At 37.5% G+C, this 26,374-nt stretch overlaps 1 protein-coding gene across 2 annotated transcripts; it reads left to right on the top strand.

Moving 5' to 3' along the window:
* The first annotated feature begins 1,214 nt into the window (after positions 1–1,214).
* Positions 1,215–25,880, top strand: LOC306868894 (mitogen-activated protein kinase kinase kinase 3-like). Of its 2 annotated transcripts, XM_079415353.1 has the most exons (18): positions 1,215–1,805; positions 6,864–6,906; positions 7,599–7,691; positions 9,755–9,885; positions 9,976–10,016; positions 10,402–10,501; positions 11,946–12,059; positions 12,319–12,439; positions 13,501–13,634; positions 17,718–17,791; positions 17,894–17,961; positions 18,051–18,146; positions 18,235–18,396; positions 18,566–18,714; positions 19,530–19,661; positions 20,496–20,625; positions 20,897–21,074; positions 22,540–25,880. In XM_079415353.1, exons 3-18 carry the CDS (start codon positions 7,688–7,690, stop codon positions 22,766–22,768), a joined length of 1,863 nt encoding a protein of 620 aa, XP_079271479.1. In that variant the 5' UTR covers positions 1,215–1,805; positions 6,864–6,906; positions 7,599–7,687; the 3' UTR covers positions 22,769–25,880. The 2 variants fall into 2 exon arrangements, with proteins under 2 accessions (XP_079271479.1, XP_079271480.1); XM_079415354.1 differs by lacking the exon at positions 6,864–6,906.
* Positions 25,881–26,374: the final 494 nt, after the last annotated feature.

Raw genomic sequence — 26,374 nt, forward strand, 5'->3', positions numbered from 1 at the left:
TGTTGCATACAGTCTTTAAGTACTCCAAACTTAAGTTGATTATAGTAAAGATTAGATTAACATAAATATAGACACATGACATTGTGTTATTCAAGTGAGACCAAAATAACTTGGAAAGGGCACAGTTGAAAAAAAAATGTGCTTAGTGCTTTCAATCTCAGTTTCACAAAATTGACAAAAGTTTTCCTCAATATCAAATTTTTATCTAAGGAATTCTTTCTATGGATATATATCATTCATAATTTTAAATTGAAGCTCTTTTACTTTTGGGAAAAGTGGAAAAGACAGGTAGCTCATGCTTATCTCTTTTAATTACTTTGAATCAAACTCTGTGAAAACATGGAGTCGATTTGGGTAAAACTTTTTTTAATCTCTAATAGAATAAGTATCTGGGAATCTCACCTAGACAGCTCACTTCTGACTGCTACGTAATAAATGTGTGAGCGTCACGTGACCGAGCGTGATTGAACTAAAGAGAGGAACAGCGCGCCCCCGAGCGAGCGAAAACGCCGTGTGCTTGCCACAGTTGTCACCTTGAACATGTCACGGAAATTACAGACGCTATGCGATGCATTGTTTCTCACCGACGACGATGAAAAAACCCTGAGCGCGATTTTTTCCGTGCACGAGCATTAACATGACGAACTTTGGGCTGGTTTTGAAGGAAGCGAGCTTTTGGGTTCCGGTGTCGGACTGCTTTTTTTGGCTGTCAGGAAACTCACTGCGCTAAAAATTGATTCTAGCATCTGCTGCTTATCATCAACAACATCACGAGAATACCTGGACTAATGTCGCCTCAAGAGCTCCTCTCCTGCCTAACACCAATAAATCCGCTCGCGCGGCTGTCCGGGAGCGCATTTCTCGCACTTTCTCCGAGTTTTAACTTTCGCTGAGTTTAGCCGTCGTTAACGGAAAGAGGAATTTGTTCAAGTAAGGCGCACGCTCTTTTGTCCAGACCCTCGACAGCTCGATTCCTGTGCAGTTATCCTCGTACGTTTTTCGCTTTTACTGTGGTAAAGTGGATACATGAAGGCTGCTTTCACAGTCACATGCCTTCATTCATGATCATTTGTCGCATAATAATGCGGAGACAGTCCAAGCATCGAGCAGAGGGCTCGTTTTCTTGTTTATTTGGCTTTACGCACAGGATTCATTGACACAGACGGACTGTTACCGATTCTCCTCTCAATAGAAAAGTGAAAACTGTTGCTTTGTGCAGTGAGCTGGCCAGACACATCGACGGAGAGGGAAAATATGCAAACCTAGCAGGAAAAGAAGCCATCAAAATTACGGAAATCCCTTCTTTTCCCCCGGTCTGCTATTACAACGCGTTGCATGTAACAGCTCGCTTATATCGGCACCATCTGTGTGATTTTCATACATTCTCATACATTCTTACCTTTTGGACGTCAAGTTTATTATTCAGATTTATTTTGGGGGCTCCATGCACTAGTTATGCTGTCTACACAAAGCTATACAGATATTGACGAAATGTCCATATCTTAGTAGTCACTAGATTGCTACTTTCTCTCAGTATAAACTGAAAATTACGTTTTTGTCTGTGTGTGTGTGTTAAGAGGCCTCTTCTCTTGACTGCTCTGAGGAATAAGTTTGATGGGTGATATGGGAGACCCTCAGGGGTCCGCTTGCCTGGGAGCTCTTTAGCAATGGCAGCGGCCTGGATATCTGCGGACAGTCACATTACATTAACTGTTACCTTTGTCTTCACGATATACATCGAGTTCCTGAAGACAGGACAGAAAGTGACTCTGTGAAGAGCCCTCTTTCACCTGCGTTAAGTTCAGGTGAGTATTTTAACTGCTGTGCAGTTTACACCTGCTATTAGTCACACATATGCCATACAGATGCCAGCTATTTATGTGTATATTTAGTGCACATTTCATGAATGACAAGAGGGGGTGGGATACCATGGGCATGTCAGTTTCATCAGTCAAGACTGTCATACACCCAAAACACAATATCAAAACCTGTTGCTATCCTTAACACACCTTGAAACTTTGGAAACATTCAAGCATGTTTATGTAATTACCGGTACATACTTAGCCCTAGCTTAAAATGATTCACTAGTACTGGAAATCATGTAGAACAACAACCATTATTTGGCATGGACCTAAATGGAGGTCTTCGTGCTCATATTTCAAGTCAAGATAAATCACCATTTTTTTCTATAGAGCTTTAGAATCAGAATCAGCTTTATTCGCCAAGTTATTCAGCTTGAGTCACTTTTATGGTGATTCAGTTCTGTAGGATAACAGTATCGATGTTGCAAGATGCGATTCAGCTATAAAGCAGCTCTACAGAAGATAATATACAATTATATACGTGACCTGCAGTTTCTCTTTGTTGAGCTTTGATGTGTACAATAGCGGGTTCATATGTGTTAGTGTTTTACAGTAGGGAGTGCTATAGGTCAGTGATTCCCAACCTTTTTTGTCTTATAGACCTGACAGTCCGATCAGTATGCCTAAATGAAAAGGCCTTTGACACCATCCTGAAATGTTCATAGCATCACATGATGCTATAATAATAATACCATTGTAAAAAAAATTTATAGTGCGAAAAGCACATTTATTCTAACTAGAACTTAACTAGAACTTAAACCATTAATATATTTTTAGTTGTCTATATAAACCATGCTCCTGACAGCTGTTCTACTGACAGCTGTTTAAAATGTTCTGTGTGTGTACAGCTTATTTTCACGGTATTATACATTACCATTAATAAGTTTATTGTCAGTAAGATTTTTAGTGTTTAAAGACACACCAAGGCTGCATTTATTTGATAAAAATACACTAAAACAGTAATACTATTGTTAAATATTATTAAATGTTTAAATGTAACTTCTTTTCTTTTATTTATATATATATATATAAGTATTTTCAAATGTAGTGTTTCCTGTGTTGGCAAAGCTGAATTTTCAGCAGTCATTAAACCAGTCATAAGTGTCATGTGATCCTTCTGAAATCAAATGTGTTCTTTTTTTTTTTTTTTTTTTTGATAGAACATTCAAAATGATTTGAAAGCGAATTCATTTGTATTTGTATCATGCGTATTAATTTCCTCAAGATGAATAAAATCTTACTGACCTTAAACTTCTAAGTGGTGTGTGTATATTAGCGTTGTATTGTCATGGTCAGTCTAATTTCTAGATAGTGTCTGCCATGGAAAAAGCAATATCGGTTGACCACAAGTGATTCACTTAACTGAAATATTTCCAATGCCAAGTAAACCCTGGAAGCTAGTTGGAAATCACTGTTATTGATGAATAAACCATATTTGGACACACATCTGTTAACATTTAACACTGTTAACACTGGTCTACATTTTATGATTTCCCAACAACACTTCATAATCAGAAATTGATTATTGAAAATTAACTACCAAATCAGTCAGTTTAGAAAGTGCCTCATGAAGAAGGGACTCGATACCAGAGTAGCTTTGTTTAGAGTAGATTCATGAAGGTAATACCAGCATGGTACAGAACTGAGAGTCAGTCTGCTTTTTGTGCTTTTTCTGTGTTGAGAAAATCCTTCACACCTCTCCAGTGTCAATGTGTCTTTGTGTCACAACTTTAACTTGAAAACACTGCATGGACCACAACTTACACAGATGGTGTAAGATTTGTTTATGTATGATGTAACATGGGCTTTTTACCAGTTCGTGACCTAGTGATAAAACACTGTCTTTTCCACCATCGATAACAATTTTTCATGTCTACCCTGGAGCTGACAGGAACTGTTTAGTCTAGTCACTCTAGAGCATTGGGAACCCTAGGGGGGATTTGTACTGTAAGCCCCTCCAGGAGCAAAAGCCAACAGCCTTAGTGCCAGCACCACGGCTGGGAAAACCAGCCACAGACTAAACAGCTGAAAATCAGGCGAGAGGTGGTTGGGGGCGGGAACAGTCAGAGAAATTTGTTGAGATTCTGGCAAAAACTAGAAAAGGGATACAAGCAAAACAAAGGGTCCAGCTGACAGGGCCCATGGATGGCCTTCTTCCCTCTCCAGATTCCACACATATTTACCCACAAGGTAATTAAGAACAGGAGAAACAGAAAATGAGACCAAGACGGGGCCAGAGAGTCAACAAAAACAGGATTTTTTGCTCCATGACCAATTTTATTATTACATTTTTTTTTACCCCTACCCCAACTGTTATATCCAGCATTTATAATACCAATTGACCTATCGGTAAGCCCGGCCCCCCTTAGTTACTGTTGCTCCCTCAGACAAACAAACAGTAACTTAATGAGTGTATGACAACCTGAAAATAAATGTTTTTGTCTTCATTTGGATTGGGGTTGAATGCTTAGGGATGTTTTGCTCCGTTTTGTTTGGGTTTAGGAAATGTAATAAAATACATTCAGTTGCTGTGTATGCATCCAAGTTGCGAAAAATCACAATACCGCAAAAACAATTAACAAAGACATCAATGTTTCTTCCAAATGGCTGCATGTGAAATCACACACTCTCTTGATTAGATATTTTATTTTGAATAAGTAAATACTTTGTGACTACTAAAAAAGTAGGCTTTAGTTGCATCACTTCGGTGTCATTCACAAATCCTTTCCTGTGGCCTCATGGGATAGTAAAGTGTCCATCATATGCACACTTCAGAATCTCGCTGGAAGTTCATCCAGGTACTTTTTGCTTACTCTTTTATGAGTAATGTGAATTCGGACATACTTATTAACCCTGTAGTGCACCAATTTAATATTAACTTATTAAACTGTCTCATACAGTTTTTCACCATCTATTTGTATAGTAGGGAGGTATGCAATTTCGGATGCAGCCTATCAAGAAAACAAAGTGGTCTCTTCCAGCCTATATCAGATCGGCACAGTCTTTAACTGTTTTTAAATAATCTCTTAAAAATGTATTTTCTTTGGCTTTTAATTCAATGTGATTTTATGGTATGCAACTGGGGGTTGTCCTGTGTTCTATGTATTTGTTTGTTCAGCACTTTGGTCAGCCGTGCTTGCTGTTTTTAAATGTGCTATATAAATAAATCAAACTTGAACTTGGAGAAATTGGTGCAAAATAGGAATGGAAATGGAAGTTGTGGCCACTTGGGAAATCACTGAGATTCTATTTGGTAAATGTGCTTCCATCATAGTTTATGCACATCTTATAAAATAAGAGAGTGTATGCTTTTTGTGAGCATTTTGGAAATGTATTTTGCATGTTGGTATTCCTGCTTGGCGTTTTATATTTGCTTACAAACATATAAATGTAAACCCAGCTATTGCCATTCAGCCTTTGCAACATTTCCTCATTACAATCAATGTGTTGCAATTTTGATACCATAGATAAGGTACAGTTGATTGTGCCTATGTATAATAAAACAGTTGTAGTAAAGTTGTAGTAATAATATTGAAATGATGATAAATTAAAAGCAAGTTAGGGTTAAAATTCTCTATTTTAGTTCTTAACCCACTTGACTAGATTACATCTCGAAGTTTATACTCCAGAGTTTATGCTCCAGTTTACATAGAAAGAAAGTGGTTTGATAGGAAAGCAACAAAAGATGGAAGGAGAATCTAAAGTCATGCAAGGTAGGTAGCACAGTTACAAAATGTGAGATTTCCAGTGGTGTGGCATCACCCATCATAAATCCATTCAGACCTTGCATACAGGAAAAAGCTTTGGCACCAAACCTTCTGTGAAACATTATGGTGAGGGTCTGTTTAACTTAGACTTGGATTTATGTATAGGGAGATGTCAGACGGGCCGTACTCGCTCGCTGCTCATCATAGGTGCAGTCGGTCAGGTCACTTGGGTGCCACTCAGAATATTTGGCTGAATGAGTGCAAATGAATGATGTCTGACCTCAGTAATTTCTCACGGTTCAGTTGAAGCTGCGTGACTGGAGGCACTGAAACAAACGCTTGCATGCGCACACATGCTCCTTACCTCATCCGTTTGTTTAATCATTTCCGCACTGACCGTAAGTTTGGAAGTATGAGCAATTCTCAGCAGTGTCCAGTTAGTCCTCTCTCCTCCGATCTGCTGTAATTGAATGAAAAGGGAGTTTTGCATGTCCGTTGAAGCCCGGCAGTGAAGCACAGGCAGGTAATGTCATTACGAATGATGCAGCTCTGCTTTTAAAGGTCAGGATATGCTGATGGAAGCAATCTGATGAGACTTTGCAGAATTTCTATAGTGGCCATTGGTTGGTTTGCCCCTCAGCAGCTCACCTGGTCTGAGTTATTCAGGATTTTAAACTGATTTAGAAAAGATGTTGGTAAGTCAACATCTATTTGTCTATTTTATCATATTTTTACATGTTTGTAGTGTTGCATTTAAATAAAAGTAACTGAATTATGTAAATCTAAGTATTAATACACATTTCAAGAATTCCGAATTCAAGTCCCGGCTTGCAGCCCTTTACTGACCTTGTCGGACTAGTGGCACTGACTGCTCAGCAGGATGCAATGACACCTGCCAGGTGGTTGGTGCACTACAAATATTTAAAAAATTTCATGCAGCCGCTGAATGGAGCACAAGATTCGCCTTTTGATTTTAGGAATTGATACCAGGGTCATTTAAATTAAGATCTGTACCCAGTTTTTTAATTAAAACTGATATTGTTCTTCAAATGCATTAGAATATGCTGTTTGTAACATTTACTAGAGGTGAATACTGAAATGTAGCCAAACAGTTTTATCCAGACAGTCTTAGCTGAAAATTGCATTTCTTGGTAAGTTAATGCTGACACTATAGATTCCATGCATTCGACGCAGAGGTTCGCTGTTAAATAGGTTTCTTCAAAGAAGTGGGTTACATATTATGTGAAACTAGCATTTGACACCTCTGTGGTAAATTAGTTTTTTCCTCTTCCAGGAAGAACAGATAACACCTTTGAAGGACATCAGAAGGTCACTAGGTACATTTGTATTTTCTCTCTCTTATTTGTATAGAATTGCACATTTTAGAGCTCCAAGTACATGGTCAACAATATTATTATGGACCACATGATCTGTCATGTTGTTGAGCCTTGAAAAATAAGACAAAACCTTTTTATAATGTGAGCCACCTTTATTCATGGGCAAATGAAGTATGAAAATATTACAGTAATAGTGTTTAAAGGGGGTATGGCATTGTTGAGAGGAGCCTTTATGGCTGGAATCAAGCTTGGAGCTGAAAATGTGGTAAATATTTCCCCCGGCTTATTTCTCCTTGGCTTGAAGGTTTGTGCCAGGTTCCTCAGTGCCAGAAGGCATCAGGTTACAGTCCTTCAGGTCTCACATGCATGGCCAGCACACATTCTCACCATCCTGTTACACATGTAAAATATTTTTAGGTTATTGCCTATATTTTGGGTGGAGTTTTTGTGCATCTAGCATCAGTAAATTTTAATATGTCAAATTTACATTGAGGCGGTAAACAGTTTGCTATTAAAATACTCTTGTAAATGAAAGGCCCCTGGAAAGATGGTGATATAGTAGCCTACATAGTTGTTGTTGGCTGTGGTGTTGGCTATGAAATCATTGTTTGTTGGCTCAGATTACATTTGTTTAGATATGGAGGTAAGGTACAGCTGACAAACAGGTAGTTGTAATGATGTCTGATTTTTAGGCCATTGATGGGTGATACAAGAGGACAGTGTGTGTGAGGACCTTCAAACCTGAACTCTCATCAAGAGCACACACATTCATACCGCCAAAATGAGTAAGTCTTCATGTTTTTCCCTTCATATCAAGTGTCTTCAACATGTCTTCAATTGTTGTTTGATCTCAAACACGTGGAAGCTCTTTTCTGCCACTGAATAAAAAATAAAAAAAGGTAATTGTGACTTTTTATCTCACAGTTCTGACTTTTTTTCTCACAATTACGTGATACAAACTTGCAATTCTGTCTTTTTTCTCAGGATTGTGAGATATAAACACAATTAAGTTGTCAAGCCAGAATTTAAAGATATAAACTTATCTTAAAAAATATATTTTCAGAACCCTCAGAACTAGACTTTATAACTCCCAATTGCGAGTTTATATCGCACAATTCTGAGAAAAAGTCAGAATTGCAACATATAAACTTTAGTTAATATCCCGCAATTCTGACTTTATTCTCTCAATTCTGATTTTATAACTCGCAAGTTTATATCACGCAATTCTGAATAAGTCAGAATTGCCAGTTTATCTTGCAATTACTTTTTTTTTTATATATTAGTGGTGGAAATGGGCTTCAATGCAAACATTTTTTAGGAAAAAAAAAGAAAATCTAAAATATACATTATTAGGTTAATTTCAACCAAAGCTAAAGTTAAAAAGCTAATGCTTAGCTAGATTAAAAAATGTGAGGTCAGTAAAATATTGTAATGTTTTTGAAAAAAGTCTCACCACGTCTGCATTTATTTGATCGAAAATACAGTACAAATAAACATTATTGTAAAATATTATATTTTCAAATAACTGTTTTCTATTTTAACATAAAATTACTGAGGAAAAAGAGTGACTAAGAAATGGCAGACATGCTGCTGTTGAGCTGGAAGCAACTTTGAAGCCTGGATTTAAAAGGATGTTTGGAGATATTTGTTTAAGAAAGAGAGAATGAGACATGTAGACAGACAGTGGCTTATGTTCTCACTGATCACATGAACGCACAGATATTCAACTGTTGATTGGTTAAGTCTGTTGCTTGGGTTGATCTGCCGTGTTCCCAGTATTGGTGGGGAGACGAGGCTTCTCTGTTTCTCTCCCTCTCTGGAGATGTGTGAAGTCCGTCCAAACAACACACTGTGAATATTTTCCCTCCGTGAGTGAGCTCAGCCAAGACACATCTCGTTCTTACATCAAACATGAGAACGGAGTTCTCGAAAAACACGGTCATCTCCCTCTAACAACTTTCACTGCGTTGACGCAGGTCTAGTCGTCTGACTGTGAGTGTGTTTATTCATGAAAGAGAGCAGAACAACCTCTCAGTTCCTGTGCTGTAACTGTATAGCAAGATTATAGTTTCTGCTAAATAATCTCCATTTAATTTAAAATGAGGTAATAAGCCACTCAAGGACATCTATTACAATAATTAACCACAATTAAGGTTTGGCAACAAAGAGGGTGCACAAATATTGTTAAAATTAATACATTGAGTTAAGTTGTTTAGAATAAAAGTATCTGTTGAATTCATACATATAAATGATTCAATTTTAATACTTATACTTACAATATATATATTTAAAGCCAAACAGAGTAGTTCATTAGCCTGCTCTGCCCAATAGCTGCCAGGAAAAGAATGTTTGACTGACATATAAATGACTAACGATAGATTTAGTTTTTTACGTTTTTATTTGAAATAGATTACAACATAAATAAATGTAAATAATGGAACAGTTAGTCTTCTTGAAAAAGTGTAAAAAAAAAAACAAGTATATTGACAAAATAATAAATACTGATTATTTGGAAGGATGCAAAATATATCATATTGGTTATCGGCTGATATTAGGGATTTTTTTTTATCTGTATTGACTAATATTGCATATTTAATTGTTGGTAATTTCCCCTATTTTTACATTTAGATCAAATTTTCCATCATCTAACACTGAATTAAACTCAATTTAATAAATGAATAATTTGATAACACTGTGAAATGTAATCTTTAGTAAATTTCAAAATGAATATCTATTTTTCATACTGTACAATATAATATTTTTATGCATAAATAAGACAAAATAGTTTAGAATGCTAATATTGCGGTTACTGGTCAGCAGCTGTAACATCTCTCTCTTTCCTCCCCAGATGAGAGACAGGCTCTCCATTCAATTATGAAGGATCTGGTAGCGCTGCAGATGACCAGGCGCCAGTCGGCGTCAACTTATGACACGGCAAAACCTAAACCTGTCAGCATTGCCAGCTCCTCCAAAAGAATGGTAATACACATACATACAGGAGAACATACAGTTACCTTGTGACTCCTGTATGACCCTGTCGTGACATAACCGCTGTTTCTTTCTCTTCAGGAGGATGTCAGGATTAAGTTTGAGTTCTGCGGTGAAAGAAGGTGAATTTGAGTTTCTTTCTACTGGAACACATGTGTGTATGTGTTAAAGTAACAGTAATGTTCAAAAACACACATAAAACAACAAGTAGAACGTACATTTTGAGTTTGTGGCATTTACACACAGATACACACAGGCATCCTGTCTCTCAGCTCTCAGACTGGTGTCACAGTGGAAAGGGAAAGGACTGTGGTTAGTCTGTGGCTGCCAGGACAGACCACAGCTATGCTAGGTGTGCTTGAAGGAATGTGTCCACTCTGCAGATCCAACTGTGTTTGACTTGACTTACTGGCTCAGATTACACATCTAAAGAAATCTCAGCTTCCTGTTTAATGTCCCCCCCTCTGCGTGCGTGGTGTGTGTGTATGTTTATATATGTTTGTGTAGGATTCTGATGTTTGGGCGGCCTGTGCAGTTTGAGGAAGTCCAGCAGAAAGTCAAAACATTCTTCGGTCAGCAGTTAGATCTGCATTATATGAATAACGAGGTATTGATTCTCATTCAAATGCACTCACTGACACACACTTATGTCTGATTGCTGCACTCTTATAAGAAATACTCAGGACTGTAATATCTGTTATTTTAGGACTATTTTGCTGAACTCCTCATTTTGTATAAACTTAAAAGTGCACACAAAGGTTAACAATGATACATAAATTATAGTAAGCTAAATTTAACATTTATTGGTAACACTTTATTTTACAGTCCTGTTCCGCATGTACATACTATGTGCTTATTATAGTAATTACTATAGCTATGTAATAACTAGGCACTAAACCTTAACCTACCCCTAAACCTAACCATAGCACATGTAGTTACCTTATATTACCCAGTACTTTCTTAGGTAATTACACTAAGTACAGGCAAGTACACATACTGTAAAAAAAATTTTTTACATTAAAAATGTATAGTAATTACAAAAAATAAATTGGCAACCTTTCAGTAATAATACTGTTGTAAGGTTCACAAACTTTTAAGTACACAAAACTTACTTCACTTTAAGATGGACAATAATAAGAAAAATTTAACTCTTTTAATTTTGCGTAAATTTTTAAAATAATAATAAATGAATTAAAATTTACAAAAAAACTAACAAATGAAACCAGTCAGTAATAATATTGATGTACACAAAGCTTGCTTCACTTTAAGATGGACATCACTGAATGCAGTTCATTAAGGGGCCGTTCACACAGAACGCGTATTTGTGTTTAAAAATGCGAGACGCAACGCTCAGGAATGGTTTTTGAAAAAACGCAGGGCAAAATTCGACCATCTCGAGATGCGCTTTTGAGATGTGATCTCACCGGATATATTCAGTGACTTAGACATTTCTCTCCAGGCTCTTTTTTTTTTTTTAATCACTAAAATGTTATATAATTCGGGGTATCCGGACAGAGCCACTATGAGTGCCTCCTCCACCATGTTGCTGTCAAATAAAACAGTAGACAACTTGCTACTGTAAACAAAAGCTTGCAACGCTTGCCCCGGCTCCAGGGTCCTCTGATTGATCCACTGTTTTGGAACTGACATTGATGAGCAGCGCTGTGTGTAAAAGCTGGAATTCTTTTAACTTGACACGGCATCTTAAAAACGCGACGCTCATGTGCGAGGTACTGCAAAAGAAGTTAGATGTGAGCGCAACGGTCATACACGTCTGTCTAGCATGTGTTTATAGAGAAAAACACTGGAAAAGTAACGTATTGGAATGGAGAAATGCATTTTGTGTGAACGGCCCCTAATTGCATCAGATATTGATTCAGTAGCTCAGTTATTTCATTCATCAGACTCATTCAATGAGTCATTCATATATGTATATCATAAGTTAATGATTTTTAAGAAGTGCCTAAACACCGATTTATTTCTTTGTGTAAGTTGTTTAAAGTGACAGCTCTACTCAGTGCGTTTAAGTGTGTTTGTGTTTGTGCACACAGCTGTCCATTCCCCTGCGTGATCAGGATGACTTGGATAAAGCCATTGATCTGTTGGACCGCAGCTCAAACATGAAGAGCATCAAGATCATGCTGCTGACACAGGAACAAAGCAATGTGAGACTTACAAATTAATATTACATGTCAATATGAACCAGTTCCATTTGGAAAGTAGAATTCAAATTCAAATAGAATTCAAAGAGCAAATTCTAGTATCTGCTTACTAGAAAGAGGTTTAAATGCTAACGCTGCTGTATGTCAGTTAGTACACTGGAGCAGAGATGTGTTGATCCATTATAATGTGTTGTTTCTACACATATAATGATTTTTAGATGCTTATGTACATTTGTGTTTGTGTGTGTGTTTGCATATGCAGGCCTCTTCTCCATCTCATCACACATTGTGTAAGCAGGTTCGCATCAAAACCTCTCAGTCCACCAGTGATGTCAGTACTGGCTACCAATCCTCAGAAACAAGAGGACGCCACCACTCCACCAGTGAGTTCACACACACACACACACACACACACACACACACACACACACTGCAGCACTTAACCAAAAACCTCTGTTTTTCTTATCAATCTTCTTGCCCTGGTCTTTTTCTCTCTCATACTCTTTCATTTTCTCTTTCTCTCCCTCTGTTGTTTCTCTGACTTCCTCTGTGAGAAGTGGGTCCTCTTCCTTTTCCTGTCCACCATCACTGGCTGCTCCACAATGGCTTGCTGGCTCTCAGCCAATCAGATTGCGAGACACTATTAGCATGGTGGGCCAATGGCCTGTTGTAGAGAGAGTGTGTATTTTAGGGGGGAGGGGAGGTTGCTACAGCTTGTAAGGGTGTCTGGAGAAAAGTGACTGGAGGAAAAATCAGTTTGTTTATATTATGCTTCAGTCTCATGATTCAGCTGTTCTGCTTTTAGATTGTGCTCTTGTCAAAGTGTAACACATTGCTTGGGACTTTTTCTTGTTTTGTATTGCGAATGCAGTTTTTTTTTTTTTTAGCTCATCATAATCTAGAAAAATGCATTTGGAATTGAGTCATAAAAATGTGTAAAATCATAAATCCAGAAAAAATCCAGAAATGTAGAAAAATTTTAAACCGGAAAAACTGAATTTGGTAAAATAAATAAAATGGAATTTAGGGACAAAATAAAACTGAAAAGTAAAGATTTCATAGGGACCTAAAATAAAAAAAACCCCATTATGACCGTTAATGACTATCAGCAGTGTAATTTGATTAAATGTGTGCAAATTTGTACCTGTAATGTTTGAACAGTCCTGATTTGGACTGGTTTATCATTTTCAGGGTAATTATTGTATTTTTCTCTTTCACTCTGTACTGTCACTGTGGTCTCTGTACTGACTGAAAGGAAACAAAAAATACAACTGGACAAGATGGTGAAGTAAATATCATGTGAATACAAACTGTTGCATGCGTGCACTCTCTCATACCACAGTGTGGTCAGTAACAGTGATACATGTTTGCCACCATAAAAGTACTACCAGAATGTTGAATTGTTAGTTGCAACATTTATGTCTATTGTCTTGTTCTTACATAGGCTCTCAGAACACTGGCCGAAGTTCTCCGCCCCCTGGTTACGTTCCTGAGCACCAACAGCGAATCGCACGTCAGGGATCGTACACCAGCATCAACAGCGAGGGGGAGTTCATACCTGAAACCAGCGACCAGTGTGTGAGTTTATAGACATGTGCACAAATATGTCAGTGGGTACTTCAAAACTATAACAGATTTAGTGTTTCTGAATTTTTGATTCATTGTGTAGTAAGTCAGATGTATTTTAATATATCAGGTAGCATTTATATACACTACAGAACGAAGACTGCTAAGGCTGCTTTTATTTGATCAAAAACACAGTACAAACAGATCACGTGACGCTTTCATGAGCAGAGACGCACATTAGCTGAGCTCCGCGTTTGTAGCCCCTTTTTTTTTTACTGTTGTTCGGCTTTTTTTTAACATTTGGGGTAGTTTTTCATGTGCCGTTGGTCTGTAGATGTCATACAGTCGGAAACTCGCTTATCTTTCACCGTCATCCTCGCCAATTAAGAAGAAAACTAAATTTGCCACCGCAGCTGTTAGGGAAGCAGACTTCACACAAAGGATTAGCTCAAAGCAGTGGTGTTTATTGACAGCAGAGCAATCAACGGAGGATGAGATGGTAAGTATTACGTGCAAATATACTTTGTAGGAAGAGTTGAGTGGATAACTGGACTGAATTGTCTTGACAACAACTCGTGGACGCTGAGAGAACCACACACCTCACTGTGAGATGAAGACTTGCTTGTCAGGAGATCGTACGACGAAACTACTCCTTCAGTGCAATACGGAAGGAATTGAAAGAGGCAGGTCTGCAGACCTTTCTTCAGTATCCTGCTACTCTGAATATCGTCATGAAACACGGCGAGACCAAACTAATACACTCACTGGACGAAGCTCGTCAATTCCTGAGCTCCACTCCCGCTCCTCAGTCACCTGGGATGGACGTGGCATAAGGGTTTGATAATACCGAGCGACTCGAATTTTGATTTGCTGGTCTGGAACTTCATGTGACGATCGGCCACTGACAGTTCCTCATGTGGGCTAGGAAGCTTCATGTCACTGATGTGCAGTTTTCAATGCACATGATGCAATTGTTTGTGTTTGCTTCCTCGTTAATGTCACTGACTAAGACAGGAAGGCTTGTTTTCACCCCGGTCTGTAAAAGTTCTAAGGGGTGGGTTTTCTTTGTTAATGGGTTTTTCGGTGAGGGAGGGATGGGTTAAAGGCAGAATTCATTTGCAGTGGTATTATTTTCTCTCATTTGTTCAGTTCACTTACTTGTTTGATAGTAATGACTGAAATTAATGTTCTAAGTTGTAATGTCAATGGTTTGAAAAAAAAGTTTGACATTGCTTTAATCCAGGAAACTCATTTGCGAAAGGAGGATGTTCATATATGTAATAATAAATATTACAAGGTGGTCTCTTTTGCTGCAACTGACAATAAAACTAAAGGTATTTTGATAATTGTTAGAAGAAATTTAAATATTTCCATTTTAGACAGAAATGGTGATAATGCTGGCAGAATAGCTTGTATGAAGACTATGGTTGGGAATAGGAAGATAGCATTTCTATCAGTTTACGCACCATGCAGCCCAGATCCAACTTTTTTTTTCTGAATTATCTCACTGATCTAACAGACTTTTTTTTTTTTTTTGTGAACAATTATGTTTATTGAGAACAAAATAAAAATAATAAAAACAAAAATAATAATCCCCCTTCACCCACCCTCCAGGCAGACCTGATCTAACGGACTTTGAGATAGTAATGGGTACAGATCTGAACGCTGTAATGTCCAATGAACTTGATAGATCTGGTGACAATTTTTCTTACTCCCAGACTTTTTCTATTCAGCAACTTAATCAATGCATAGCCTCTTTTTCATTAGTAGATGAATGGCGATTATTCAACCCCTCCCAAAAAACATACACATTTTTCTCAGCTAGACACAAATCATATTCACGGATTGACTACATTCTCTTCCTTGAACTCAATGCTACTTGAAGTCGACATCTTTCCCCTTTCTCTTTCAGACCATAGTAGTAATTTTTTGAAGCTTTCAATTACCCAGCGACCTTTGCGAGCCCCCAGATGGCGCTTTAATTGTAATTTATTAAAAGATTAGTTTTTATGTGATCAGTTCAGAAGTAAACTACATTAATTTATTGACATCAATAAAGGCTCGGTAGATGACCCGCGGATATTGGGAAAGGGCTTCATAAGAAATTTTTCAAAATCATTTGCTTCCTTTCGGCAGAAAATTCACCTTAAGAAAATCTCTGACCTGGAATCCAATCTCCGATCATTAGAACAGGCAAACCAACACACTTTTTCTGATCGTACAGCAGCAAAAAATTGAAACTGTTAGGAAAGAACTTAATTTGTTATAGAGAGCGAGAGACAAATTTCTTATTAAAAGATCCAGACAAAATGATTATTTTCAAGGTAGCAGACTTAGCCATTTACTGGCTCTAAGACTGCGTAATAATGAAAAATTTGCTAATATTACAGCGGTGAAATCTCAAACCGGTGAGGTTCTGACTGACCAGAAGAGCATAAATGACACTTTTCGTCTATTGTGATCTATATAGCTCCAACCCACATTTTACACTTCTTTTTTATCTAATCTTAATCTTCCACATTTGTCAGAATCAGACTCTGAGTCTTTAGATAGGCCTTTATCACTTATTGAATTAGAATCCATTAAAGTTATGAGCAAGGGGAAATCCCCAGGCCTAGATAGCATACCAGTTGAGTTCTACTTGACCTTCTGGTCCGATTTGCGGCCACTTCTGTTAGATATGATGCAATATTCGATTTATCAAGGATCCTTTCCACAAAATAAGAACATGGCCATTATATCTCTCCTATTAAAAAAAACGATAAAAACTGTATGGCCACGTACATACTACAAGTTTCAGGAGTGACAACCGGATTTAAATGCGGGAGTAAATTATCGTTCCATTTGTGTACGGAACAGTACTCACTCCCGCATTTGTAACCATAGCACCATTCTGTTGTCTTGCAGGAGTGAGTAAAAGTTTAGCCGTTTGTTATGTGCCATTTTTTGACTAAAGACTCTTTTTGTCCGTAGATTTGAACTAAACTACCGCTGATAGACGTTGTGTTTATGTTTGGGAGGCTGCTTTAGAGAGCGCTGTCTTGCAGTGTTGCCATGTCCTCATATCTACAAGCGCTTTTAAGCATGTTGTGTGGTCTTATCTTATAAAGATAGGCACTTTACGAAGTTAATAAAGTGATCTGTTGTGGATATGAGTTTGTTTTTTTGGTGTTATAAAACAAAGCATTTGGGTGTTTTAGTGTTTTTTGTGCTTGCCCTTGTTTGTTGTTTTCTATGAAGATCTGGCAACACTGACACTTTACCGCAGGGTTCATGAGCGCAGCTAGCCCCTTGCTAAATTAAGACTTCTTTCACTGTTATTTTCTTGCATCTCACAGACGAATACACCCGATGCATGTTCAAATACGTCATTAACTACTAGTTGTTCAGTTTAGTTCCATACGCACTACTGCGGAAAGTAATTATCCCCACTGATATCTTCAGTTATTTACTCTTTTCTCCTCAATCATACAAACCCTTATCCATTACATCCATCTGGTCTAATGATATCAGTGGTGACTTGAATGCTTAGGGACATTTTGGTCTGTTTTGTTTGGGTTTAGGAAATGTAATAAAATAAATTATATTGCCTATCCTCTCAGCATACCTGGAATCAGTGTGATCAGTACCCCAGGCACATTGTTTTTCCATTTTTTTGTAGCATAAACCCCATCAAACCAATGCAAGCTTCGGATCTTCCAATGTTTCTCTATGGCGCTGAAACCTAAATATGTCTGAGTTCCGCTGCCCGTGCAACTGATACTCGACTGCCATTGGCTAGTCTGCGTTCGAGGGGAGGGGCTTACCGATAGGTCAATTACTGTACTTCCTTCAATTCATATATACATGGCTAACTTGCATATTCATGCAGCCAGAGTGGAGAAAAAGCCACTTGTGCAAAATTGACTTGAAGTATAGAATAGGTGTCAGGGTTATCTTGAAACAGTGAGATGTTCCCATAGAAACGGCATATGTTCTTTGAGAGAATTCACGCATATGCCACATTATATACCTCTGCTAAAATAATATACAGTCACCTAATCACCTGCAGTGCCTCCTGAGTCCATTTAACTTCTAGTTCACCTGTATTTAAAGGTGCTGGATCGTTGGAGCAGTGCAGAAAACTCTGTGTCTGGCAGCTGTCAGTCATTGGAAAGCAACTCTGACAGGTGAGGAGACTAATACAATATGAAATGTGTTTGAATGATACTGTAATTGTAAGCACCTGTCACTGTGTTATTTTTCATTTATTGGTGTCTCTTGTTTCGTAGTCCCTCACTCAGGAAACCTCGTACACACAGGGTTAAGAGTTACCCTGACAACCGACAGGAATGTGCAGGTGTGTCTCAGTGAAGATACTTTTAGTTTTAAAATCAGCTTTTCCATTGGCCCAAATATCCATCCCCTCTGTGTGTTCTCCTCTTTCAGACCGGGAAAACCATGTATATGATAAGACTGTAGGGAAGGGAGGGACGTACCCTCGCAGGTATCATGTGTCGCTGCATCATAAAGACCACAGTGAAGGTATGAAACACTCAAATTTAGGATGCTCACACATACACACTCCAGTTCCTCCCATATCATAATTTATAGAAATAATGCTGCTCCTCAGGTCGACGGACATTTCCACGGATCCGTCGTGCCCAGGGAAACTTGTTCACGTTGGTGCCGTCACGGCGTTCATTGAACGGCAGTGAGGAGAGTTTGGGGAGCTGGCAGCTGGTTGATCCTCAAGCCAGACTCCGCCCACAGGACCGCCCAGTCCCTCACAAGTGTGAGTGTGAGATAAATCCTGATGTTGTAGAGTATGGTTGTGTTTATAAATAGTTTAGGAATGCTTTGATGTATTTAAAATATTGGTATTTGTGTGAAATTGTCAATTCATCTGTTTAATTCAGCCAGTCATTCTTGTATCTTCATATGTGTTATGTTCATGCATGTAGCCCCTACAGCTCCTGTGACGTGGCGCAGGGGGAAGTTGCTGGGTCAGGGGGCTTTTGGAAGGGTGTATCTGTGCTATGATGTGGACACAGGCAGGGAACTTGCTGCCAAACAGGTTCATTTTGACCCTGCAAGTCCAGAGACCAGCAAGGTATTACACTTTGTGTTGTTTTGTTTTGTGTTGAGTTGTGTTTTGTGTTGTTTTGTTGTGTGTTTTGTTTTATTGTTTTTGTTTTGTGGTGTTTTGGTTTGTTTGTTTTATGTTCTGTTTTGTTGTGTGTGTTTTTTTTGGGGGGGGGTTGTGTTTGTGGTGTTTTGTTGTGTGTTTTGTTGTGTGTTTGTGTTGTTTTGTTGTGTTGATTGTGTTTTGTGTTGTGTTTTGATTTTTGTTTTATTTTTTTTGTGTTTGTGTTTTTGTTGTTTTGTTGTGTGTTTTGCTGTGTTTTGTTTTGTGATTTGTTTTGTTGTTTTTAATTTTTTGTGGTGTTTGTTTTGTTGTGGTGTTTTGCTTTTAGTTTTTTTGTTTTGTTTTTTATTTTTGTATTTTTCATTATCCTTTCCTTCTTGTTTTTTTTTTCTCTTTGCCAGCATGTTTTTTCATTCTTTCTCAAACTTTCCCCCCACTCTTTAAATCCTTTCCTGTCTGCCATAGCAAAAACATGCACTGTCGCTTCCTGTATCTGTGTGTGATTGTGTGTGCATCGGCCAGAGGGGGGTTTTGAGGCGAGGTGGGTAGTCTATCATGGCATTTCTCATTGATCGTGCCCTCACTTGACACAAACACACATACAGTATACGCTTATACACTCCAGAAAAACAAAGCTCCTCTTAACCACTGTTTGGCACTAGTGTGTTGTGGTTCATTTGATCTACCACGTACATGCTCAGCCCTCTCACTCATACCCCGCTCTGGTCTCAGTTGTGGTTGTGTTATGACTCTTGCCCCCCCCCCCCCCCCCTCTGCAGGAGGTGAGCGCTTTAGAGTGTGAGATACAGCTGTTGAAGAACCTGCATCACGAACGAATCGTTCAGTACTACGGTTGCCTTAGAGACCATAATGAGAAGACCCTCACCATTTTCATGGAGTATATGCCCGGGGTGAGTTTGAGACAGCACTGGCTCATCATGTGTTGGGAAAGCAACAAGACTAGACTTGTTAAAGAAATAGTTAACCAAAAATTAACATTCTGTCGTCATTTACTAATCCTCATGTTGTTGTAAACCTGTCTGCTGTTAATTTTTCTAAGAAATTCCCAAAAAGAATCTCACATGGATTTTTTTCAGTAATATGAAATATTATTATATTTTAAAACAACTGTTTTATTTCAATATATTAAAATAATTATTTATCCCTGCTTAATGGTTTTGTGAAATCAGTGGAACACATTTTTCTTTGAATGATAAAAACAACTTTTGTAATATTATAAATGTTTTTACTTTCACTTTTGATCAATTTAATGCATTCTTGCTGAATAAAAGCTTTAATTTCTTTCAAAATCTTGACCCCAAACTTAAATGGTGGTGTATTTAAAATATATCTGTCATTTGTGAATGCATATGTTTTTTGTGAGAAACGGATGAAAAAGCCTCATTCAAAGATAAAAAATTTGCCTCTGCTGCAACTCTCAGATCAAATATGATTACAGTTCATATCGATACAAACTGTTGTTGTACGAGAAATATCAATGGAATCTGTTACTTTAGTGTTCCACAGAAAAAATAACATTTTGGGTTGGAGTGACATGAGGGTGAATAATCGATGACACAATTTTCATTTTGGTGCTTTAACACAGTTAATGCTTTCTATTGTAAATAAATAATTTTTAATCGTAAGGGTTATAATGTGTCATCACACACCGGTTTGTTAGCAATACTGTGGTTGTGATGTAGAGTTCGATGTAACTCACTGGTGCTGTGGTCTTTGACCCCCAGGGTTCAGTCAAAGACCAGCTGAAGGCTTATGGGGCTTTGACAGAGAATGTGACACGCAAGTATACCAGACAAATTCTGGAGGGCATGTCCTACTTGCACAGCAACATGATCGTCCACCGTGACATCAAAGGTACCGTCTGGCATTAGACCTCACATAGTCAAATACCGTGGGTTTGTCAGGTATTTGAAATGCAATTAAAATAAACAAAATGTATTATATCAAAGTTTCATTTGTAGTGGCTATTTGAGTTAAACATTTTCATGTTTTAATAATTTTGGATCAACTATTATAGCTTGTAAATCTTCTTTTAGTCATGTAACAAGAGGAAAACTGGATCAAAGATCTTTCGGTCCATAGCATGCTAACAGCTTTCCCTGGTCACTTCCTTTGGTGCGTTCAGGTGCCAACATCCTGCGAGATTCAGCCGGCAATGTGAAGCTGGGAGATTTTGGCGCCAGTAAGCGGCTTCAGACCATCTGCATGTCCAGCACTGGGGTCCGTTCTGTTACTGGGACGCCGTACTGGATGAGCCCAGAGGTCATCAGCGGAGAGGGGTACGGTCGAAAGGCAGACGTTTGGTGAGAACAATTTTTTTGTTTGTGAATAAAAAATAACACACAAGTGCACACATCTTTATGAGGTGAAATTTTGGGTTTTAGGAAAAAAATGCTTTTGAATAGCATTTTCCATCGTCGTCCATAATTTTTTTTCAAAATCTCATCTTACTAGAGTGAAGAAAGCAGCTGGGATTTGTGGAATGGTACAATGCTCACTGTAATTTTTCACCATTAAGAGCCAGTCTAAGTCACATTTTACTGTAAACAGTTTTTTTAAGCAGACATGATTGTGATCTATGTTGCAATAGTCTAAAAAAGCAACATCCTCTTAATATTAAGAACCTATTTTTACCAAAGAAAGATTTATAAACAAATGTTGAAGTAGGAGAAAAAGAATTTAGTTATTTTTATGTCGTTAAGAAGTGCACAGATTCTCAGTCGGTGGGAGTGGCTTAGTTGCTGCTCAGGGATTCCCCCACATAAACGGATTGGACAGTCTCCTGTCAGGTCATAAAAGCATTATGATTGGCTGAAAATCAGCTCACAAGAGTGAGCTTGGAAAAGTTTTTATAACACTTTACTTAAAGCATTTATGTATAATGCATTATAAAGGGTTATTAAAGGGTATAATGCACTATAATTATTCATAATGTGTGTTTTAATACATTATATCTTGTCATAAATAATTAAAAGCAAATTTTTAAATGCATAGTGTAACAATGAATGGATAAGTTATAATGCATTAACTGTGGTTACATTAAAACTATGCATTAAATGCATTAAAACTAATTTTATAATGCATTATACTTAAAGGCTTTAAGTAATGTGTTACCAAAGATTTTTTTTTTTTTAATTGGCTATTTTTTATTTAATTTTTTTGGTAAACAATCAGCTATTCAAAATGCAATTAAAAATGAACAGAAGTGTATTATGTCAAGTGTATTAGTTCAATTTGCTTCTTTGGTAAACCATTCGGAAACTTATTCTATAAAAATGTTGCCATATTGGAATAGTGGAAATTCAAAAACATACAGTGAAACGTGTGTTTTCATATTCAAATAGTTTTGGATCACATAATAAAGCTTGTAAATCATCTTGTAGTCATACAGCAAGAACAAAACTGATCAAAGATCTTTTGACCAAGAGAGTGTTATGATTGGCTGCAAGTTAGCTCGTATGAGTGAGCTGGAAAATTTGATGTTCTCTGGGTCACCAGATCATCTATTAGCATATAACTCTGCAAAACATCATTCTTAATCAGAATTTTCATTTATTTTGCAATTAAAAATGTCTTTAAACATCCATAAAACAAAATACATTTACTTGAAGCAAAATTACAAAACATATTTAGAATATTATAACAATTTAAACAAAAATCCATCAATGTAATTTGGAAACACCTGGAATCTGTAACATGTAGAATGTTAAATAAACAATATCATGTAACCTAATGGGTCCCTTTTCTTAAACTGTGTTGTGTGAACAGGAGTCTAGGCTGCACTGTGGTGGAGATGTTGACAGAAAAGCCCCCGTGGGCTGAATTCGAGGCCATGGCAGCCATATTTAAGATTGCCACTCAGCCCACCAACCCCCAGCTGCCCTCTCACATCTCCGAGCACACTCGGGACTTCCTCCGCTGCATCTTCGTGGAGGCCAAGTACCGGCCGAGTGCAGAGGAGCTGCTCAGACATCCCTTCTCCCAGATCTTGTGCTGAGGTGTCCATCTAGCTGCTTCCACGGGTTAAAAACCCTTATTTTCTTCAGCTTCAAAGGCAATCTGCATTTCCGCAGCATGTGACCTAGCAGCACCCAATCCGGGGTGTCGCCTGGATCAGGTCACAAAACTAGTTTATTCTCTAATGGTTTGAAATGTGATGTCTTTGAGACGGCAGGGGGCGCTACAAGACTTTGGTGATGCACATGCTCTTTATTACAGAAATAAACAGATTGATGGTGTCACAGGATTAGCAGATGCAACAAACATGACACTGTTTGAGCCAATGAGCAGCTTCAAACCGGATTGTTTCTTACAGCAACTGCCATATGTGCCTTCTAAAGCCAACAGTGTCAATCTCACTGACCGCTGAATAAGTAAAAAAAAAAAAAAGTTGAGCCAATTTAAAATTTTAAGGCAACCAGCTTCAGCAGACTTGTTGTTTTAAGTTTATACAACAAAAAGTTGAGAAGCTCCTTCAAGAATAAGTTGAGAGAACCCAAAAATCTGCTGAAGCTGGTTGCCTTGATTTTAAGTTGGCTCAACTTTTTTCTTTTTTTTTTTACAGTGTAGTAATGAATGTTTCCTACAGTCCACAGCAGAGTTATGAAGTCAGTGTTTTTATGTGCCATTTCCCCTTCCACACGGATTCCCGTGTGCGCCCATTGTCTCTATGACTCCAGGCACTTAGTGTTAAAGGAAACGTAATAATCGTGTCCTGGTTTGTTCCTGCCTCAGATGAATGAGGGTGATATGCACATCAGTCTTGAATGATTTGCATTCGTGATTAATCGTATACGTTGATCAATCTTCATAGAATTGCACTTGATTTGTAGTTTGTAAGAACTGTTTTAGTCAGTTACAGAAAGCAGCTTATTCTTGTTTTTTGACTGGGGTCAGATGCCGAGGGTCAGGGCATGAGGTTATAGTGGTTGAAGTGTAATACGTAGTTTTGTACCGCAGTAGTGCCTTATAGTGTCCTGTAGAGAGCAGCAGTGCAGTACGTAAGATGCAGCTAATCTATAGTATTCCTATAGTGATGATGAAATGTTCAATTGGGAATCTCGTAAGGGGTGTGTTATCGGTTATTTTGTGTCTGGTGAGATATTGACAGCACAGTAGACTGTATATTAGTTTTCTCTCCAACCCTGCCAAAGAAAATGTGTTTAGAAAGTGTTGTGCCTTACGTGTCTTATGGCAGTATATTGGACTCATTTGGATCAGATGCACTTTTGAACATGAATGTTGAATACACCAAATTGTTCATTTGTTACACAGAATGTGAAGCTTTTTTCACTTTTATTTATGTCCCAATGGTCAACCATTTTTATATACGAGTATATATATGTATGTGTATAAATCTATTTTTATATAGTGACTCTGAACCGAGTTCTGCTTTTAGGAACAGTTAGAAACAAGAATTGTAACAGCAGCTGGTTTTGCAGAGACTACAACATGATTTTACATGTGTTTATTACTGGCTGGAAATTGAGCTCTGGCGATGCCTGATCTGTGCAAGTCACAAGTCTTCTGTACTCGTGTTTTTAAGTGTTTATTGTGTGTCTGTGTCAGTCAGCTTTTTTACCCCGAGGTAAAAATCTCATGCAGACAGGATTTTGATGCAGGTTGTCACAGGAAGTGACTAATCATTCTCAGAAATGCATGTACACACAGATATTCACATTTGCTGCCACTTAGGAAGGACTTGCACAGATATTTGCCTTTATGTATTCAGAGTTGCAGTGTTGGAAAGAAAAATAAGAGGTGGAAAAGAAAGATTTAGTTTTTATGTTAAGAAAATGAAAATGGTATTAAGGTTGATGTACACTACCATTCACAGTTCGGGGTCAGTAAGATTTTTGTGAAAGAAATAATGTTCATTAACAAGGACGCATTATTTAATCAAAAGTTACAGTAAAGATTATTTATAATGTTACAAAAGATTTCTACTTTCTCAATTTGTTTTTTTTTTACTTTCTATTCAAAGAATCTTGTGTCAGGGTTTCCAAAAACATGTTAAGCATGTTTAGTTTTGAGCATACAAGCAAATCAGCATATAAAAGAATGATTTCAGAAGGATCATGTGACACTAATGGCAAAACTGAATTTACTTCAAGTTTTAAAGTAAAATAAATAAAAAAATTTGTAAAACATTACTGTTTTTGGTGTATTTTTGATTAAATGCAGCCTTGGTGAGATTAAAAACATTTTTAAAAGTCTTACTGACCTTACTGATAATTCAGAATTATTCAAAATGCAGGAAGTGTTATTATATTGAAAGTACGTACGTGAGACTAGGCATGTTCACGAGGAACTAAGAAAAGTGTGTGAAAAGGCACTATGCTTTCTTTGAAATGTATCATGGGGGATGTGAAAGGGTAGGTGGGTGCTAGGGGCGAATTTCCACTCAGCTTGACGACTTTGTTTAGCTCAGGGTTTGAGTGACAGGTGTCCGTCATTTGGGCACACCAACACTGACCGCAGGACCACTTGTCCTTCTTTTATGTTGTTTTGAAAGTATTTTGGCCTCCTCAAAAACAGTTGAATGGCTCAAATATGATCTCAAATAGCTGCTAGTTTTTGTTTCGGCAGCTAAGAATCAGTATTGTTCCAAAGATTGAGAAATGTCTCAGAAATGTCAGAGTTAAGTCTAGCTGAGAACCCTGGGATAAGCAAAAGAATGCGAGCCAATAGGTTAGATACACAATATATGGTTATGTTTATGTATCTTGACATGAGACTTGCAGTGCAAAGTCCAGTGTATCAAATATTTTCAAATAAAACAATATGCACAAAACCACATATTTAATGTAAAGTGTGCTTGTTTTTAATCTTGAATATATGGAATAGTTTTCAGTGTTCTCTAATACCTGTTATATGTGTTTGTTCATGATTCTTGCTAACAGTGTGTTTCTCACCATCTGTCTTTGTCTGTTTGGAGTCGGTCTAAGCCGGTCACAGTACTAACTGCTTTTCTCTGTGAATACACACCATTGTGGCATCAAGGAAAGGAGCGACTGATTTAATAGCGCTTCCTCCCCCTCTTCTCTCTGTTCAGTGAAATATAGAACAAAGCAAAACATTATGTTCAGACAGGAATAAAGAAGTGACTCCGATGTAAATAATTTCTTCACTGCATTTTCTCCCGCGCATTTACTGCATTCAGCTGTCAGTGTTCTCAAGGTCTTTTCACCATCAAGAATGTAAAAGTGTTTTTCTTGTGTATGTTGTTAGACCAGTTGTGACCGAGAAGGAATGCATTTCTTTTGACTTTGTGACAAACTTGTATTTGTAGTGCAGTAATGCTGCAGGCATAGACGCCAAATGTGTTAATTAGAATGACAGGTTTGTTCTTTGTATTTTTTTCATCAGTTTTTTCATTAAGATTAACTAAATTAACCATGCAGCATTAATAATGAGTTGTTTTATTATTATTATTATAAAATACCATAGATATTATATGCATATTTATAATGTATTGTAGTAATATGTATAATTTAGCAGGTTAATTGTAATTTTTCTTATTTCATTTTTAATTTGTCCTTTCAGTAGCTTAGTTTTAATAGAATTCAGTAGTCACTGTATAAAATGGTAGCTAGTGTTACCA

This window comes from Barbus barbus (assembly GCF_936440315.1).
Source record: "Barbus barbus genome assembly, chromosome: 4".
Taxonomy (NCBI): Eukaryota; Metazoa; Chordata; class Actinopteri; order Cypriniformes; family Cyprinidae; genus Barbus; species Barbus barbus.

What these genes read in the sequence shown, in the direction of transcription:
- LOC306868894 (XM_079415353.1), top strand. An exon ending in CAACCGACAGGAATGTGCAG is followed by an intron (nt 17,962 to 18,050) that starts GTGTGTCTCAGT and finishes CTCCTCTTTCAG; the next exon opens with ACCGGGAAAACCATGTATAT. An exon ending in TCATGGAGTATATGCCCGGG is followed by an intron (nt 19,662 to 20,495) that starts GTGAGTTTGAGA and finishes TTTGACCCCCAG; the next exon opens with GGTTCAGTCAAAGACCAGCT.